The sequence below is a fragment of the Cuculus canorus genome, chromosome 12 (genome assembly GCF_017976375.1).
Source record: "Cuculus canorus isolate bCucCan1 chromosome 12, bCucCan1.pri, whole genome shotgun sequence".
NCBI classification, from domain to species: domain Eukaryota; kingdom Metazoa; phylum Chordata; class Aves; order Cuculiformes; family Cuculidae; genus Cuculus; species Cuculus canorus.
Genome location: NC_071412.1, coordinates 1,696,543 through 1,713,221, shown reverse-complemented (window position 1 = coordinate 1,713,221; position 16,679 = coordinate 1,696,543). Strand labels below are relative to the sequence as shown.

General features: G+C 41.8%; 1 protein-coding gene across 12 annotated transcripts in view; it reads left to right on the top strand.

Moving 5' to 3' along the window:
• The window catches only part of TCF12 (transcription factor 12), a 172,832-nt gene that overhangs the window by 93,763 nt on the left and 62,390 nt on the right, over positions 1-16,679 (top strand). For all 12 annotated transcript variants that reach the window (XM_054078231.1, XM_054078230.1, XM_054078229.1 and 9 more), the window contains exon 7: positions 4,445-4,509. In XM_054078231.1, coding sequence (XP_053934206.1) covers positions 4,445-4,509 — 65 coding nt within the window. The remainder of the gene's footprint in view (positions 1-4,444; positions 4,510-16,679) is intronic.

Sequence of the window (16,679 nt, the reverse complement as noted above, 5' to 3'; positions counted from 1 at the left end):
GGGCAGACATACTTCATGTCTGACAAACAGAGCAGCTGCCAGCTGCGGTCGCTATGGGATTCATACCGGATGATAAACATTGCTTCATTAAAAAATGGTGGTGCTTTCCAGATTGCCAACCAAATAAATTCTTAGTGTTGCTTAGAAAGATCTTTAGTCTGTAAAAGGTTACTTTGGTGGGAATTGAAGTATTTTTTTGCAGTTATGTTCTGTCATCCTCTCAAAGCAAGCATTATCTAGAAGCAGTGGGGAAAAGCTGCTTTGGCTTCCGGCAGGCGTTACTAGCGCCGTCGCTGGAGTGGTCCTCAGCTGAGTTGCTGTAGTGCTGAGTGCAGGTCGCTATCACTTAGCATCTTCCCCTTCCTTCTGTGTTAAGAGTATTTTGGCTGTGCAGCTGTTGCACAGAGAGATTTATCGTGGAGTACAATTCCTTGTGCAGCATTCAGAAACTGTGTTGAGTTGTGAGGGTACCGCATTTAGACAAACGATTGCAAGAGAAAAGTAGTTATTTGATAAATGCCGATTAATGTTTGAATTGGTTCAGAATGTGTTAAGGTTTTTACTTTATGAACTTAAGAAATACGTTCAAAATGCATGGTGGTATTTTCTTGGTTGAGTTCCTTTTAACCCCATTGTTCTTGGGCTTTGAGCCTATTGGGTAGTGATTGGGTCATTGATGTTTTTGTTGATGAAAACACATTAAGCTTAATTTAAAAAACAAACAAACAAAAACCCAAACCAAACCCACTCATTCCAAGTTATTGAAAGATTCAAATACTTTGTGGGTTGACTTAAGATTTCCAACCACCTGAGCTATTTGAAAATGTCAGTTGCTGTAGTTCAGATCTGGATGGGAGATGAAACTCGAGGGTCTAGAGGCTCCAATACATAACTTGAAGAAGTTTATCATGATTCTATATTGTAAACAAGGCAGAGATTTTCTTATAAAATGGCAGCTTGTGACTTTTGAAACATGTCAGTTGAGAGGTAGGTGGTGAAGGTGATCAAGGAGCTGATATTCCCTGTAGCCCTGTGCTGGCAGCCCTTCAGCACGGGTCTGATGGGGAGTGTTGGGGTGGAGAAAGGTGGCTAAAAATGCTTTACTACTTTTCATGAGAATTTTGTGGAAAATCAAACAGAATCTGAAGCAGATATACATTTCATTTGGGCTTTCCTTTACCTTCCCAGCTGGGATGTCTACACACTGCCTTACAGCCATGTTTACACAAATCTCTGCAAATGAAATGAGAATTTTTCCTTTAATAGCGTTTTTGCTTATCCCTCTGCTTCCAGTTCATGTCAAGTCCCATGGTGAGTTTCCTCCTATCCCCTTAATGCTGAGTATTAGTGTTTGTGATTTCCGGCTATGATAAAAAGATACTATTGCCGTTTGAGCAGGGAGTGAGACAAGCCTCTCTCGAAAGCGGGTGCGATCGGGCAGCGAGTGTAACACACTCAACAGCAGATCTGGTGGGATAGAGCTGCAAGACATTTCAAGGTGTGCTTTGGCTCTCAGTGTCGCTGTAGTTGTGAAGTTTGCGTGCTCATAAACACTGGTACTCGGCTGAGTTTGGTTGTTACAGTAACCCGTACATTTTTATGCTCTTCTGTCAATCTGTAGAGAATCTGAGTAATTAAGATAGATATTTGACAAGCTAAACACTACCAAAGTGATAATGCTTTGAACTTTATTGGATGCCAGAGACTGCCTCTGCATTGCTAAGATGTTATGCACGGGACCTACCTGTTTGTTACAACAATATGGAATCGTCGTCGACTTAAACTTGACGCTACCCACTTTTCCAAGTACTTGACTGTCTTACTAGATGGAGTGGTTGCTAAGTATTTCCTCCTTCTATTGATAAGTAAACATTACCTGCAGCACTTTGCTTGCGAGGCTTTAAATAGCATCATGCCTGGACTGGAACAGCTGAAGTTTGTTGGAATGACAGCAGGTCGTTTGTAGTCCATGCTCTTTCACTTTTCTGTTGTGTTCCCAGTGAAACAGGCCAGTGTTACTGGCAGAGAGCATGGTGCCCGGAAACCTTTTTGCTGTAGTGTTGGTGATCTTGAGGGACTGCTGATGGAGTCCTTGCTCTTCTCTCAGGAACAGTGCAACACACGTGTTGTAGTGGCGCCCGGCACAGCTCACCTTCTTTCCCCCATCCTGCTATGAGAGCGTGAAGGTCACGCACAGTGCTCCAGTCCTGCAGAATGGACAAAACGTGCAGTTCCCGGTACAAGAGGAGGTCAGGAACAGGACTCGAGTGTGGATTAGTGTTGTGTTCCTGCGCTGTGTCCTTCTTGCTGGTGTGTTGGTTGTTTAGCGATGGGTACCTTTAGCATTGTGACGATACTGCAGGTTTGAGTTGCATCCGAGTGCTTGCACTGGGGCTGTGTCTGGGAGCCTCTCTCCACCAGAGGCACCGGTTTGTACTTGATCCTTTCCAAATCCTTTAGTGAAAAGGTTAGCCATTTGAACACAGGCTAAATGTTAATTTGCTCCAGCTCTAATTCCTGATAAATATTTAGGCAGTGCAGCATCAGGCAGCTTTGTCTTCCCTCAATCGTTTCTTAGAACTAAATTTAGTATAGATTAGGCTATTCTAGTTGGCTTTTTTCCTTCCGTATGAACCTGCCAAACTTTTTAAGTGATAACATTTAAATAACATGATTTTATGCACTCTTATCTAACAATTTCTTCCTTGTTACACAAACCATAATTTAAATAATAATTTTTCTAGTCTCTGTAATTGAATCTTCTACAAATATTTGTTTTAAAGCCTGCCTGGAATACTGCATACTTCAGTCGAAGCTGTTTATCATGTGGTATAAGGTTCTCATTTTCTAGAAAGAAAATGCTGAGTCTGGTTTAATGTGAACAGTGTGATTCATGCTACTTCATACAATTTTGCATGCTAGGTATTTTATTTGCTTGGTGCCCGATAGTTGTTAAAGGCAAATTGCTTCAGCAGAAAAACGTTAACTTTTTTCCTCCCTTTGTTACAGCAGAGCTGCCATTTTTCAAGCAAACTATTGTTGACCAGCCTGCCTGTAGTTATCAAGATTATAATCTTGCAGAGATGTTGTTCCAAGAGAGTTGAACTTCCTCTTCCTCTCTGCTTACACAAGATGCACTTTTAAAATGAACAATAAGCGTACTTTAGCTTTTCCTCTTACAAAAGGACATTTAGGGGTTTTGGGTAGCAAGAGAGAGAATCAGAAGCAGCAAGGGAGGTGCAGTTCTAGAGCACAATTGCAATAGCCCGGGGCTGTTCATCCTTGACGTGCCACGTGTACAAAAGGCTATTTATTGCCCTTAGGAGGACTGGGTGACGTAGGCATTGTTTAGGAAAGGGAGCGCCTAGCTGATTCGATGATGTTCATTTTCAGATAGATGGTTTATAAATGCTTACCTTTGGATAAGCCTCTATGTGGTGTTCTGGGATGTTTGGTAGTTCTCGCGGGGTCAGAATTAGGGCAAGCCTATGCACTCGGTGGGTTCCGTTACACACGTCCTTGACTATTGACCTTGTTCAACAGAGATTTCTGTTCAAGATTTTTAAAAAAGGTTTGGTTGCTAAATTTCTGAGCCCTGAGAAAGCTGGAGAGCTTTCCCACTGTCATTTCCTACACAAACATGCCAGCTTGGCATAACCAACAAGTACAGCACTAATTAGTTTTTATGTAATCAGCACATAGCTTGCCGAACTCCTTGTGTCCTCACCTGGCAAGGCCGGAGGGCATTCTCTCAGCCCGAGGCACTGCATTGGTGTGTGCTGCCTACGGGAAAGTATTGCATATATGACAGAAGAGAAGGGTCTAGTTTGCCCTCTTGACCGGTTGTATTGTCTGAGTTTTGTACTCAACTGGCGCGTATGTGAAATTAAGGTATTTTTAAGGATTTAAGGGGTGCGTATCAGACTGAATGGTTCAGCCGTGGTTTGTTTGGTGTGGGTTTTTTTGTTCTGAATTGAAATTTTTATTCATGTTTCATATGGTTTTATTGGTTTTTACTGCTTAGTATATTCATCACCTGAGATGATAATAGCCACGACTTAGTCTCTTGTGGAAAGGAAAAATGTCAAAAAGTGTCTCTACCTTTGCTCATTGATAATGGAAGTGAAGTTGCACTGGATTTTTGCCCTTTTTGTTTGAATGTACTGATAGGAATATTTTGTAACAATAAAAAGTGCAGTAGTTATTTATTAACATTCAGCTGTGTAAGAAGTGGTCTTGGGTAAGTATGTCATCTATTACAGCAGTGCTGGTCGAGGGTGTTAAACGCAGGAGTATAAAAGCCTGTTTTTATTCACACAACTTAATTTTTCTGAAAATAATATGATGGCAAGAGGTTTCCTGAGTTGCAAATATGAGGACAACTGATGGAGATACCTGACAGACTTAAAAAAGAATCTAATTCCAAGTGTCTTTCTTTTTATAGGAAAAGCCTCAGACAGAGGTCCGTTTCCATTGTACGGTAGAGATACGGGGTTACCAGGCTGCCAAGTAAGTATAGCGGCAATTGAAAGCAAACGGAATAACCAGAACTAAAGTTGAGTTTAACTTGCTGGAATATGTCATGCTACCAAACATCACTAATAAGAATGTGTTCCACAATTTGCAGAATGAGTTTTCTGGGTTCTGTATGGTCGTATTGCCGTGCACCTAAAGGAGATAAATGCTTCTGCTCTGTGCCAGCGTAACTGGTTTGGTGGGTCATGAGCATGAAATCTTCTGTTTTCAGTGAAAGGGAGGTTGTTACCAGTGTGAGGATACTGGGCTTCAGCTGAGTATCCCATCTTTCCTATAGGTCTTTGTTACACTGGTTAACTTACTCTGCGATTATTCATTTCTCTCTCCAAGTTTGTAAAGAGAATTGCAGAGTGGTTCCGATTGCCCATTACAGTTTGCCCATGATGCTGAAGTTTTTCCATATATAATTTGCCAAGAATACCTAGAGATAATTTCGGAATGTAGTCCATTAGGTCACTGTTAATCTTAGTTGAGATCATGTGCATTTTTTGAGAGCAGTGTAATTAGGCTTTCAACTTTTAAAGATTAGGTTACACAGTGTACTACTGTATTATTTTGTGGTTTTGATGATGTTTTTTAATTAAGAAAACTTTCTTTTATGCCTTTAAAATCTTCATCTTAGATTGAAGGTTTTTTTCCTTTTATTTTTTAATGAGACACATTAAGAATGCTCTATTGATCCTTGTTTAAAAGTCTGTTTTGAATGTACAGGAAGTTTGAATGTTTAAAATAATCAGCATTTGATTACTCTCCCTATTTGTTGACAAGATTTAAATAACTGATATATTATGATATTAATTGTAAGAAATTAATTTGTGTTGCTTGTTTCCTTAAAGAGGAATCTTTTTAAATTTTACTCTAAGTAGACTATTTGCTGTCAACGAGTGTTTCCAGGAACATCTTCTGGAGGCTAAAACTTAGCCTACGAGCTTGACATTTTGGGTTTGAGTCTTTTAACTAATAGTTTGGGCAGTGTGAATGGGCAGCACCGTATGGCGATGCCGTCCTACCATCGCTTTCCCCTGTTAAGAAAGGATCTTTCTCCCAGCCTTCCTTACTTCTCTGTGACACAGATGGAGGAACAAAGACCCATTTGTAACTGGATGGGTGAACGTTCAGTAATGTTCCCACAAAAAGCAGTTTACCTCTTGAAGTTCAAGTTCTGGGCGTCATGTTATTGCCAGTATAGGCAGTGAAACGGTGTATGAGTGTTGTTAGTATTGTTCAAACAACTCTCTGTGTACTGTGTGTAAATGCAATAACTTAAACCTGACATTAGTTTGGAAGCAAATTAATTTCATTGTTACTCTTTCATTAAGTTAATATTCTGTATTGGAAAATGAATTTGTGAATCTTTGCATAAAATTCTGTTTTGCTTTGTGGTAATGAGTGTAACTTCTGCCGTTTGGCTTGTACTTTTTACATCTTTTAATTATTTATATCTGGTATAATTTAATATTAGTTTTTTTACATGTAGCTGTTAAAAAGCTAAAATCCTATATAGAATCATAGAATCATGGAGTAGTTTGGGTTGGAAGGGACCTTAGAGATCATCTAGTTCCGACCCTCCTGCCACATATTTGTTTCTATTAACATCACTTCTAATTCCATTTATTCCTTTATGCTTCCTACTGTTTCCTTGCCCACAAACATTTTTAGAATAGGGGGAAAGTGTTATTGTAAGTAAATCTGTTTCATTTTTATATTCAGGATAATAGAAAAGATCCCAGGGTTAACTTAAGCAAATTTTAATTTTAATTTTAAATTTATGTGATGTTACAGTTTGTGCTTAAATTTGATCTTATCAGTTAAACCTGACAGTGTTTGAAATAATTTGCTAACTTGGAATGCAGGGGGATTTCTGCATCTGTTGTATTTTTTTCTGGTTTTGATAAATCCATGGTGGTGCCTGAGATGCAGCTTGCATCGTAGCTGCGATGTTCGAAAGCGAGCGCGGAGAAGAAGGTCAAAAGTGATCCTGAGAGGTCGTTTTGCTGGTCTGAATCAGCTACTTTGTCCCCACATGCTCAGATAGTCAGTTCCTGAAACCTCTGGAGACGGAGGAGACTGCATGACCATGCCGAGCTTTGGTTTTCTGTTGTTTAATTGTACTTACTGTTCACAAGTTTCCGTGATGCTTTATCTAAAAATCATTGTAATTAAGGCATCTCACTCATCTTACGGACAGTGAGTACAGGGAAGAAACTGTACTCTTAGATCTGTACAGGCTGTAAATCTAAGAGATGATTATGATGATAAGGAGTCCTTAGAAAAGCTATGGCATAAACAGAGCTAGTTTTTAATTTTAGTATATTTTTAATAGCAGATATGCAAGAGGGTCTATCTCAGATTGAAATATTGCTAGAGAAGCTTCTGCCTTGCTCTAGATGTTTTCCAGTAGGTTCGCAACCTCACGGAATTCCAGTGTTTTACACTGGGCAAAGTACTTCATCTGAGGCCTTACCTAGATGGAAAAAAGGAATTTTCTGCATCTTTCTGACAATTCTGTTGGCTTTTTGCTGTGTGGCATTTGCCTTTTTCATAACAAATATCCAGCCTTCGATGCCTGTTTGATTGGCGATGGTCTGAAATTTCCCACTCTTTCTCACAGTAATGCTGGCCAGCTTCTCGTTCCTCGTCTGATATTTTGCAGTTTACACATTCCATATGCAAAACTGTATTTACTTCTTAACACGGCTCTTCTACCCTCTCTAAGTGCAAGTTTGAATTCCAGGCTCGCACTGCGTTTGTAGATCCTTCTGTGTTATTTGCTTTGTGAATTTAGTACATGTAGTCTTCATTTTTCATCCAAGTCACTAATTAAGAGGTGGAATGATGCCCAAAGCAGATGCCTGCAACGTCTCATTTAATGCATTCACCCAGTGTTGTTCGTGAACTCCTGGCTACTGTTTTTTAAACAGCTATGCTCTGTATTCAGCAGTAGTTTGAGTTGTCCTTGGTTCCATATTTCACCTGTGAAATGTGAAGGTAGGAAAGGTGTTATTAAAACTCCTCTTCTTGCTCTCTGAGAAGGAAAGTTGGTTTTACCTAGCTTATTCCAGCTGAATCCGTGTCACTGCTTTGATATCTTCTGGCCATTTGCAGTCTCATTCTTAAAAAACAAGAAAAAAAAAAACCAAACACCCTAAAAGAATTTTAATTGTTGAGGAATTACAAGCCCCTGCTTCTGTTTTTTCCTCCAACAAACCAGCCCACTCACCCAGTTCTTTTTCAGTCTCTCTGCTCTCTGCGAGCCGTGAGTTTTCCAGGCAGTGGCTGAGGTCTCTGCAGTCACTAGAATGGCAAGAGCCGCTCCGAGCGTCCTGGCGTACAGGTGAACTTGGAGTACCTGACTTCTCCAAATACTCTTGAACCTGTGCTTCCCTTAAGCCATCGGTGTAAATGGTATTCATCGCCCAGTGTGGAGGTGTGTTCAGTTCTAATTTTTACTTCCTATTAAGTTTGAAAATGGTCAAGACCCCCTCAAGTGAAATGCTCAGGACTTGCTGTCCCTTCTCACCCACTGCCGAAGATGCAGGGACTGGGAGCTGCCTACAGGCTTTATGCTTGGGCGGTAGGGGTTTAAGTGTGATGGATTTTCAGTGTAGTTTAGAAATCTAAGCAAGTCAGGGAAAGAGATGTGATGAAGGTATAACGTTTATAAGAATGTAATTCATTAATATTTTACCAAACGGGTAAAATCCTTTCAGTTTTTACTTCCATCAGGTGTTTTAAGCAAGCCAAAAAGCAGCATCCTGCAGTCTAGCAGTACAGCACTTGGCACTGGGCTCATTCATGCAAATAACAGTGGAGAATAAGGTAGTTACATTTGTCTTAAGCTGTGGGTTTTATGTGGTTTAGTGTTAATAAGGTTAATGGTGTATGTTTGTGTGTGACATTAAAACTTGTGCTTGCATAGAGCTTTGCAATCAAGTTCTGAATCCTCTTCCTTTTTTGGCTTTATCTGTACTTCTCTGCGTCCCTTTCTCCTTCTGACAGATCTTCACTGTATTCTGCAACTCTTACTGCCTTTTTTTTCCTCTCTGGTATTTTGTAGCATATACAGACCCCTGTGGATGGCTGAGATGGCAAATGGAGGCTTATGCAGAGCTGGTTTAGATGAATGTCAGAGACTTTTACCTGGACAAAGAGTTGACAGCTTTTGGAAGAGATAAAAAAGCTGTATTTTGCCATCAGAGTAAAATACAGCCCTACGAGGCCTGAGACAATGTCTCTTTTTGTGCCTTCGATTTAGAGAAGGGGCATTGTTTGTGATGTTTGTGAGGGACCCTGCCACGGGAAAGGCATCTTTTCAGAATTCTTAAACTGGATATAGTTTTAGTTTCCAGAAAGCTTCTTGAAATAAAAAGGGTTTTCTTTACGTTTGTGTGATTTAATACTGAAAATTGTAGCTTACATAAAAGAAACAAGATTAGAGTTCAGCTATTGAACGCACGGCTCCATTTCCAGTGTCGTCAGAAGGTGCCCAGCTGTCACTGGACGTCGCTCTGATAGGACCGAGCACTAAGAAAGCCAGGAATCTGCTCTATTTTCAAAGTGAAATTGAGATAAATGTGCAATACATGCGTAGCTGTTAGACTAATTCTTCTAATTGTTTCTGTGGGTCTTCACAGAAGCTGGCTTTATCCTCCTGAGCCTGGAAGTGCTCTGGCTAATTGGCAGAGGGGAGGGGTGCTCCTTTCGCCGAGCAGTGCCTGTTCTCCCAGGCCTGGCCAAGTCTCTTTCTCCCCACTGGCATCGCTAAACTGAAGAGAGTAAATTATTTGTGACTCTCTCCATAATGTTCTGCTTGAATTCTAAACAATCGTGCATGAGAAACAGACATTATGGATTTTTTGACATGTGGAGATAACACATTTACACTCCGTTCATAATAATTTCACGTCTACGTACTATCCATGTGCGAGAAAGGAGAAAAATAGAGTGCTAAATGTAATGGTCGTTAGGCAAGAAATAAAGAGGCATTCGCCAGTGTTTATTAAAAAGAAGCGTAACCTTTCTATCAAGAGAGTTATCTGAATTTATTTTTCTAACTCTCTGATCCGTTCTGTGTGATGACAGGACACTTCACGTGTTACAAAACACATTTAGAAAAAAATTTAATCGAGGATGAATCTGTAAAATACAGGAATGCTGGAAGGAGCTATGGATTATATTTATGGATATATATGGATATTATATTTACTAAATACATTTCATGTTGTCTGTAAAAATATATAAAATACTGCATAAAATATATGCTACTCTGCATAGTACATGATATATATACATACACTACTATCTATTTCCTGCAGTATGAAAGGTAGAGAATGTATGAAGAATTTATATGGTACTATGTTTACTATGTATATATTTAATGTAATAGTAGCAGATGGATTTTTAAGTCATTTATGCTGCTATTATTAAATTTAAGTTTTGTGCATATTGATAATAAATAAGGCTGCTTCAGAATCTTCTTTTTTTGGATGAAGAAAAAAAAAATTGAAGGCTGCTCCCGCAGTGTTTCCAGTAATATTACTCCCCCGTTCTCCCTTCAGTAGCCATCGGCTCTGCTGTTGCTGTGAAGCTAATGTGAGGTGACTCATTTAGCAGTGTATTATTGCATCATTGCAACATGATGTAAGGCACATCGGGTGTTATTAAATTACTCTGAATTTTGCCGTGTGACAGTAAGGTTTTATGCACATTAGCCCCATACTTAGTGCTCCTTATGGGAATATACTTCAAGTAAACATATTGAGACATAATTTCAGATGGCTTTTCAGGATTTACCTATTTCTTCTTTATCGGGGGAAAAAAGCCTCGTGCTTTGTGAGAACATTAAGACAGGTGTAGTGGGCTTTGTGCATCTTCAGAGCATGTTTCGTGTTTCTTGAATTTAAATGTATGCTGTCACTTGGGCAGTAGAGAAAAAATTAGCTGGCTTGTCAGTGATTGTTGAAGTTGGAACAAACTCATCCATCTTCCACCTTTGCTATGATTCAACCTGGAAATATTCTCCTCATCTGGGTGCCAGTCCGAGAAAGCTAGATTTGTATATGCCTGACTCACTCGTGCTGGAAAAGCTTTTGGAATTTAATACAGTGTAGGTATTGAGCAACTGGAATTCATAGTGTTGGCTTTTCAGCAAAAATTTGTGACCTTTCTTTGTTTATTGACTTTAAGAACAACTTTCTTCACAATTAGATGTGGAACTTTAAAGGTATGTCTCTACAAATTTAGCAAGGTATTAATGAATAAATTTATAAGCATGAAAAACAATTGACTGTCTGTTACACCCTTCACAGACTAAAAAGTTTGGGGGTTTCTTTTGTGCAGAAAAAAATTAAGTCACTTCTTAACAAACACACTCTAAGAACTTTGAAATAGACCCAAAAAAATGCCTTTAGCACCAATTTCTTGGGCAATTTAACAGATGATCACTTTGGCAAAAGAAGCGTTTGCAAGGGTATGTTACTTTGCCTTTGCATAGTCAGTGATTTGCCTCGTTCAAATTTAAAAAGACTTTAAGGCAGTTTGAGCAGAATGCAAATCTAGAGAACAATCACACAACGCTGGGGAAAGTAGTAGGCTCTCTCTAACAGCTGCCTCATGGGCTGAAGAGGTGTAATAACAGGAGAACTCCAGAAATTAGAGTTATCTAGGGAGAACACAAAAGCTCTCTCATAGTGTGCATCGGCAAAAGTGGCAACTTTTTTGTGTTACTGGTGAGGTGGTGAGGAATGTGGAAGCAAGACTGAAGACAAGGGTCCATGGTAGGACAAAGCATGGGAAATAAAGAGGAGGAATTGGAAGCTATTGTAGGACAAGCACACTACGACGTAGTTGCCATCACGGAAAGGTGGTGGGAGGACTTGTATAGCTAGAGTGCTGCTATGGTGGGATATAAACTCTTCAGGTAGGACAGGAAAGGTAGGAGAGGTGGTGGGGTATCCGTCTGTGATAGAGAGTGCTTCGATACCCTCGAGCTCGATCATGGTGATGACAGGATTGAGTGCCTGTGGGTAAAAATCAGAGGAGTCCACAAGAAGGCAGATATTGTGATGGAAGTCTATTATAGACCACCCAGCCAAGAAGAAGAAGCTGACGAGCTCGTCTATAAACAATGGGAAGAAGTCTCAAGTTCACTAGCTCTTGTCTTTGTGGGAGACTTTAATCTTCCGGATATCTGCTGGAAGTAGAATACAGTGGAGGGGAAGCAGTCTAGGAGGTTTCTGGAGTGTGTGGATGACAACTTCCTCACAACCATTGAAAGAGCCGACAAGGAAGGTGCCCTCCTGGACCTACTGTTTGTGAACAGAAAGGCCTTGAGGGGGATGTGGTGGTTGGAGGACGCCTGGACAAAGCGATCATGAGATGATAGAATTCTCAGTTCTAGGTGAGGTGAGGAGAGGGGGTAGCAGAACGGCCACATTGAACTTCCACAGGTCAGACTTTGGACAGTTCTGGAGGCTGGTTGATAAAGCCCCATGGGAGACAGTCCTTAAGGGCAAGGGAGCCCACGAGGGCTGGGCGCTCTTCAAGAAGGAAATCCTAACAGCTCAGGAGCGAGCTGTCCCCATGTGTCAGAAAATGAGCCAGCAGGGAAAAAAAAAAAGGGCTTGGTTGAGCAGAGAGATATGGGTGGACATCAAAAAGAAGAGGAATGTCTATGAACTTCGGCAGAAGGGACAGGAGTCCTGGGTGGACTACAGGGAGGAAGTGAGATCATGCAGAGGAAAAATGAGGAGGGCTAAAGCCCAACTAGAGCTCAGATTGGCCAAGTCAGTGAAGGATAATAAAAAATCTTTCTATAAATACATTAATAGTAACAGGAGGACCAGTGACAATATTCATTCCTTACTGGATGTGAAGGGAACAACTGTGACAAAAGATGACCACAAGGCTAATGTGTACTTAATCCCTTTCTTTGCCTCAGTCTTTAGTAGTAAGGAAAGTTGTTCTCTGTGTGTACATACCCAGGAGTTACAGGAGCAGAATGAGGCTCCTATGATCCAAGAGGAGGTGGTTATAGACTTGCTTGGCCAGTTAGACACCCACAAGTCTATGGGGCTGGATGGGATCCACCCAAGAGTGTTGAGGGAGCTGGCAGACGTGCTTGCCAGATCCCTTTCCATCATCTTCCAGTGGTCCTGGCTGACTGCAGAAGTTCCACTAGACTGGAGGCTGGCTGATGTTATAGCCATCTACAAGAAGGGTTGGAGGGAGAACCCAGGGAACTACAGGCCTGTCAGTATGACCTCAGTACCGGGGAAAGTCATGGAACAGGTGATCTTGAGTGCTATCATACAGCACATGCAAGAGAACCGGGTGATCAGGCCCAGTCAACGCTGGTTCATGAAAGGCAGGTCCTGCCAAACTAACCTGATCGCCTTCTGTGACAAAGTGACTCGACTACTGGATGGGGGAAAGGCTGTGGATGGAGTCTTCTTGGACTTCAGTAAAGCCTTCGACACAGTTTCTCACAGCATTCTGCTTCAGAAACTGTCAGCCTCTGGCCTGGACAGGCGCACACTCTCCTGGGTGGAAAACTGGTTGGATGGCCCAGAGAGTGGTGGTCAATGGAGGTAACTCCAGCTGGAGGCCAGTTACAAGTGGGGTTCCTCAGGGCTCAGTGCTGGGTCCAGCCCTGTTCAATGTCTTTATCAATGACCCGGATGAGGGGATCGAATGCACCCTAAGTAAGTTTGCGGATGACACTAAGCTGGGTGGAAGTGTGGATCTGCTGGAGGGTAGGGAGGCTCTGCAGAGAGCTGTGAACAGGCTGGACTGCTGGGCCGAGACCAATGGGATGAGGTTCAACAAGGCCAAATGCTGGGTCCTGCACTTGGGGCACAACAACCCTGTGCAGCTACAGAATGGGGGAAGAGTGGCTGGAGAGCTGCACGGAGGAGAAGGACCTGGGGGTAATGATTGACAGTGACTGAACATGAGCCAGCAGTGTGCCCAGGTGGCCAAGAAGGCCAACGGCATCTTGGCTTGGATCAGAAATGGTGTGACCAGCAGGTCCAGAGAGGTGATTCTGTACTCGGCACTGGTGAGACTGCGCCTCGAATCCTGTGTTTAGTTTTGGGCCTCTTGCTACAAGAAGGATGTTGAGGCTCTGGAGCGTGTCCAGAGAAGAGAACTAAGCTGGTGAGGGGCTGAGAGAGCTGGGGTTGTTTAGCCTGGAGAAGAGGAGAGGGGAGACCTTATTGCTCTCTACAACTGCCTGAAAGGAGGTTGCAGAGAGGAGGGAGCTGGGCTCTTCTCCCAAGTGACAGAGGACAGGACAAGGGTGAATGGCCTGAAGCTCCGCCAGGGGAGGGTCAGACTGGATACCAGGAAAAAGTTTTTCACAGAAGGGGTCATTGGGCACTGGTAGAGGCTGCCCAGGGAAGGGGGGAGTCACCATCCCTGGAGGGGTTTAAAAGATGGGTAGACGAGGTGCTCAGGGACGTGGTTTAGTGGCAGATAGGAATGGATTATCCTAGAGGTGTTTTCCAACCTGGTGATTCTATGGTTCTCTGTGGATAGCAGCTTGCTGCATAGGGAGAAAGGAATAGAACGGAGTAACACCAACTTAAAAGTATGATGTTCATAAACAATGCTGTTGGAAGATGTGTATATTATAATGGAGAAGGTTAACTGGTTTTATTGTTTTAGTAAAGGGTCAGGTAACATTAAATAGTTGGAAGAACAAGCGTATAGGCAAAAATGTGAATGTTAGGAAGTAAAAGTGCATGAAATGTCCAACCTGAACCTGCCATGGGGCAGCTTGAGGCCATTTCTTCTCATCCTGACACTTGGGAGAAAAGGCCAGCAGCCACCTTGCTCCAACCTTTCAGGCAGTTGTAGAGAGCAGTGAGGTCTCCCCTCGGCCTCCTCTTCTCCGGGCTAGGCAACCCCAGCTCTCTCGGCCACTTGAAATACATGCGTTGTGAGAACAAAACATGTGGAAGTGGCAAAAGTGGATGAGTGATCATGACTAGGGGGTGGTGGTTGAGTAGTATCTGGCAGCTGAGGTGCGAGTCAGAGAAGAAAAAGGCATTCATAGTGCACCGTGGTTTAAAGTGTGGTGATTTTTGAATGTATGTGAAAACTTCCAAACAAGTCTTTCTCAGTGTGCAGGTGCAGCCCCCGAATAGCAGCGTGGCCTTAGGTCTCTGCGGTTGCTCTTTTCACTCTTGGTTACTTTAATGTGAGAGCTGTTGTACTAGACAATTGGTAACCTGCTTCGCTGTGGCATTACCCGTTGAAGAACAGTGAACGCTGGGTGTCTTGCTGAAAGATGAGAGAAGTGATGGAAAACAGTATAGAATGAATACGTTAGGTGTTTCTTTGTGGGGCCATGGAGTACCTTGTACTTTCTTCTTGGATTACCAAAATGATCTTTAAGGTCCCTTCCAACTCAAACCATTCTGTGATTCTGCCTTATAGGTGTCTAAAGTTTGCCTGTGCAAGCCCTCTTGCACGTATTTGGAGCTCTGCCGTTTTCATTTCTTCTTGTAGGAATTCTGTTCATATGCTGAAACTCTTTTTTTATTGCCTGTCTCTAGGACTTCTATCCCTGCTTGGCTTCCTTGAGAGAAATAATTAGACAGTTACTCTGTATTGAGGATGTGCCATCTGCTCCTGTGATATTGTAGTGTTATTGAAAAGGTTGTAAAAAAAACCCCTACCTAATGAAAGGGTTTAAATTAATAGCAAAATGCAAATAGCTTGTCTCAGGAATTATTGGAAATGGGCATATTTAGACCTCACCTAGGTGGTAGAAGGTAGAGGAAGTAATATTGTGGCAAAAGGAATCCTAGAGCGTGAATAATTCTCTCTGGAGGATGTTAGGCTAAGCCTTATAGCAGGTTTCTTCTGTAAAAACTTCCAGGTTTTGAAACTAGATCTTTTAAAAAATAATTCTTCTAAAATGCATATATAGGGAATATGTGTGAGGGTGATGGTGTGCAGTAAGGGAGACAGTGCCTCTCAGAAATACGCTGATTCTCAAAGAGCATTAGGGGCTGCAGAGGAGCTGCCATTTCCTAGTTTTTAAAGAAAAATAAAATTTACTTTGTGCCAGTAATAAAAGATGATTCCATCGCCTGTGGGCCGACAAAGGTTTTTCTTCCTTTCTTTCTTCTTTTTTTCTGAAACTATTATCTATTAAACAGCTCCTGCTCACTGCTGGCAGTGTGTTGGGAGGTGTTTCAGATGGATCTTTCCAAGAAGGTAGAAAAATACATGATATTCTGGACCTTTCTTATCTGTGAGGCATTAGAAAGACTACAAGCAGCGGCACCAGTTGCTTTTCTTCTTCCTCACATGGTTTTAGAAACGGCGTGGAGAAGGTCGTGTCTGTTTCAAGTCCGGGTAACAGTTACGGGAGTGCAAAAGATTTCAAAGCTTGAACGTGTGTGTGGGTCTTAATACCAATATAACTTTAAAGCTGACAAACTGATTTTATTTTGTAATTTTTCTCTTTTTAATCTCCTCTTCTCTGACACCTTTTGATACCAGGTGTCTTCCCAAAGCAGATTTTTACAGCTGAGCTATCAATCTCTAAGAAACGTGTCTGCAGAAGGAAAGGCTGACACAATGTTAACCGAAACAGTGTCTCTGGATTCTGCCTGCTGATACTGTCTTAAATGGCTGGGATAGATAGAGGAGAGGGATGTAGTTTAAGAGCAGATGGAGTGTCCAAACTTGAGTTTATTTTCCTTCATTTTACTTCTCAAGTAAAATCAAGCAATAATAACTTCCTCTTGATGATGATTTATTAGATGTGAATTATTGTGCTACTGGGAAAATCTCTCCCGTGTCTCGGCAGATAAGGAGCCTGCAGAACCTTTTCAGAAAGTAAGAATGTCCTGGGCACAGGCTAGACTTCTCTTTGCAGAGCTGGAGGTGACCACCTGAAGTTAATGAGGGAAGACATCCCCAGCCATGGAGCGGGTAGCAGGTGTTAGGAATTAGAGTCGGGGGAGGGATGCTATTTATAATATAAAAGGGGAGCGGCTCTGCAAGGAAGCATTTTGAATGTCTTAAGCAGACAAACTGTTACTTGTCTTTGCCCTTCTTTTTCTCACGCTATTTAGAGTTAGCAAATTTTCTTTTTTTTTTTCTTTTTAATGTTTGATTGTGTTTGG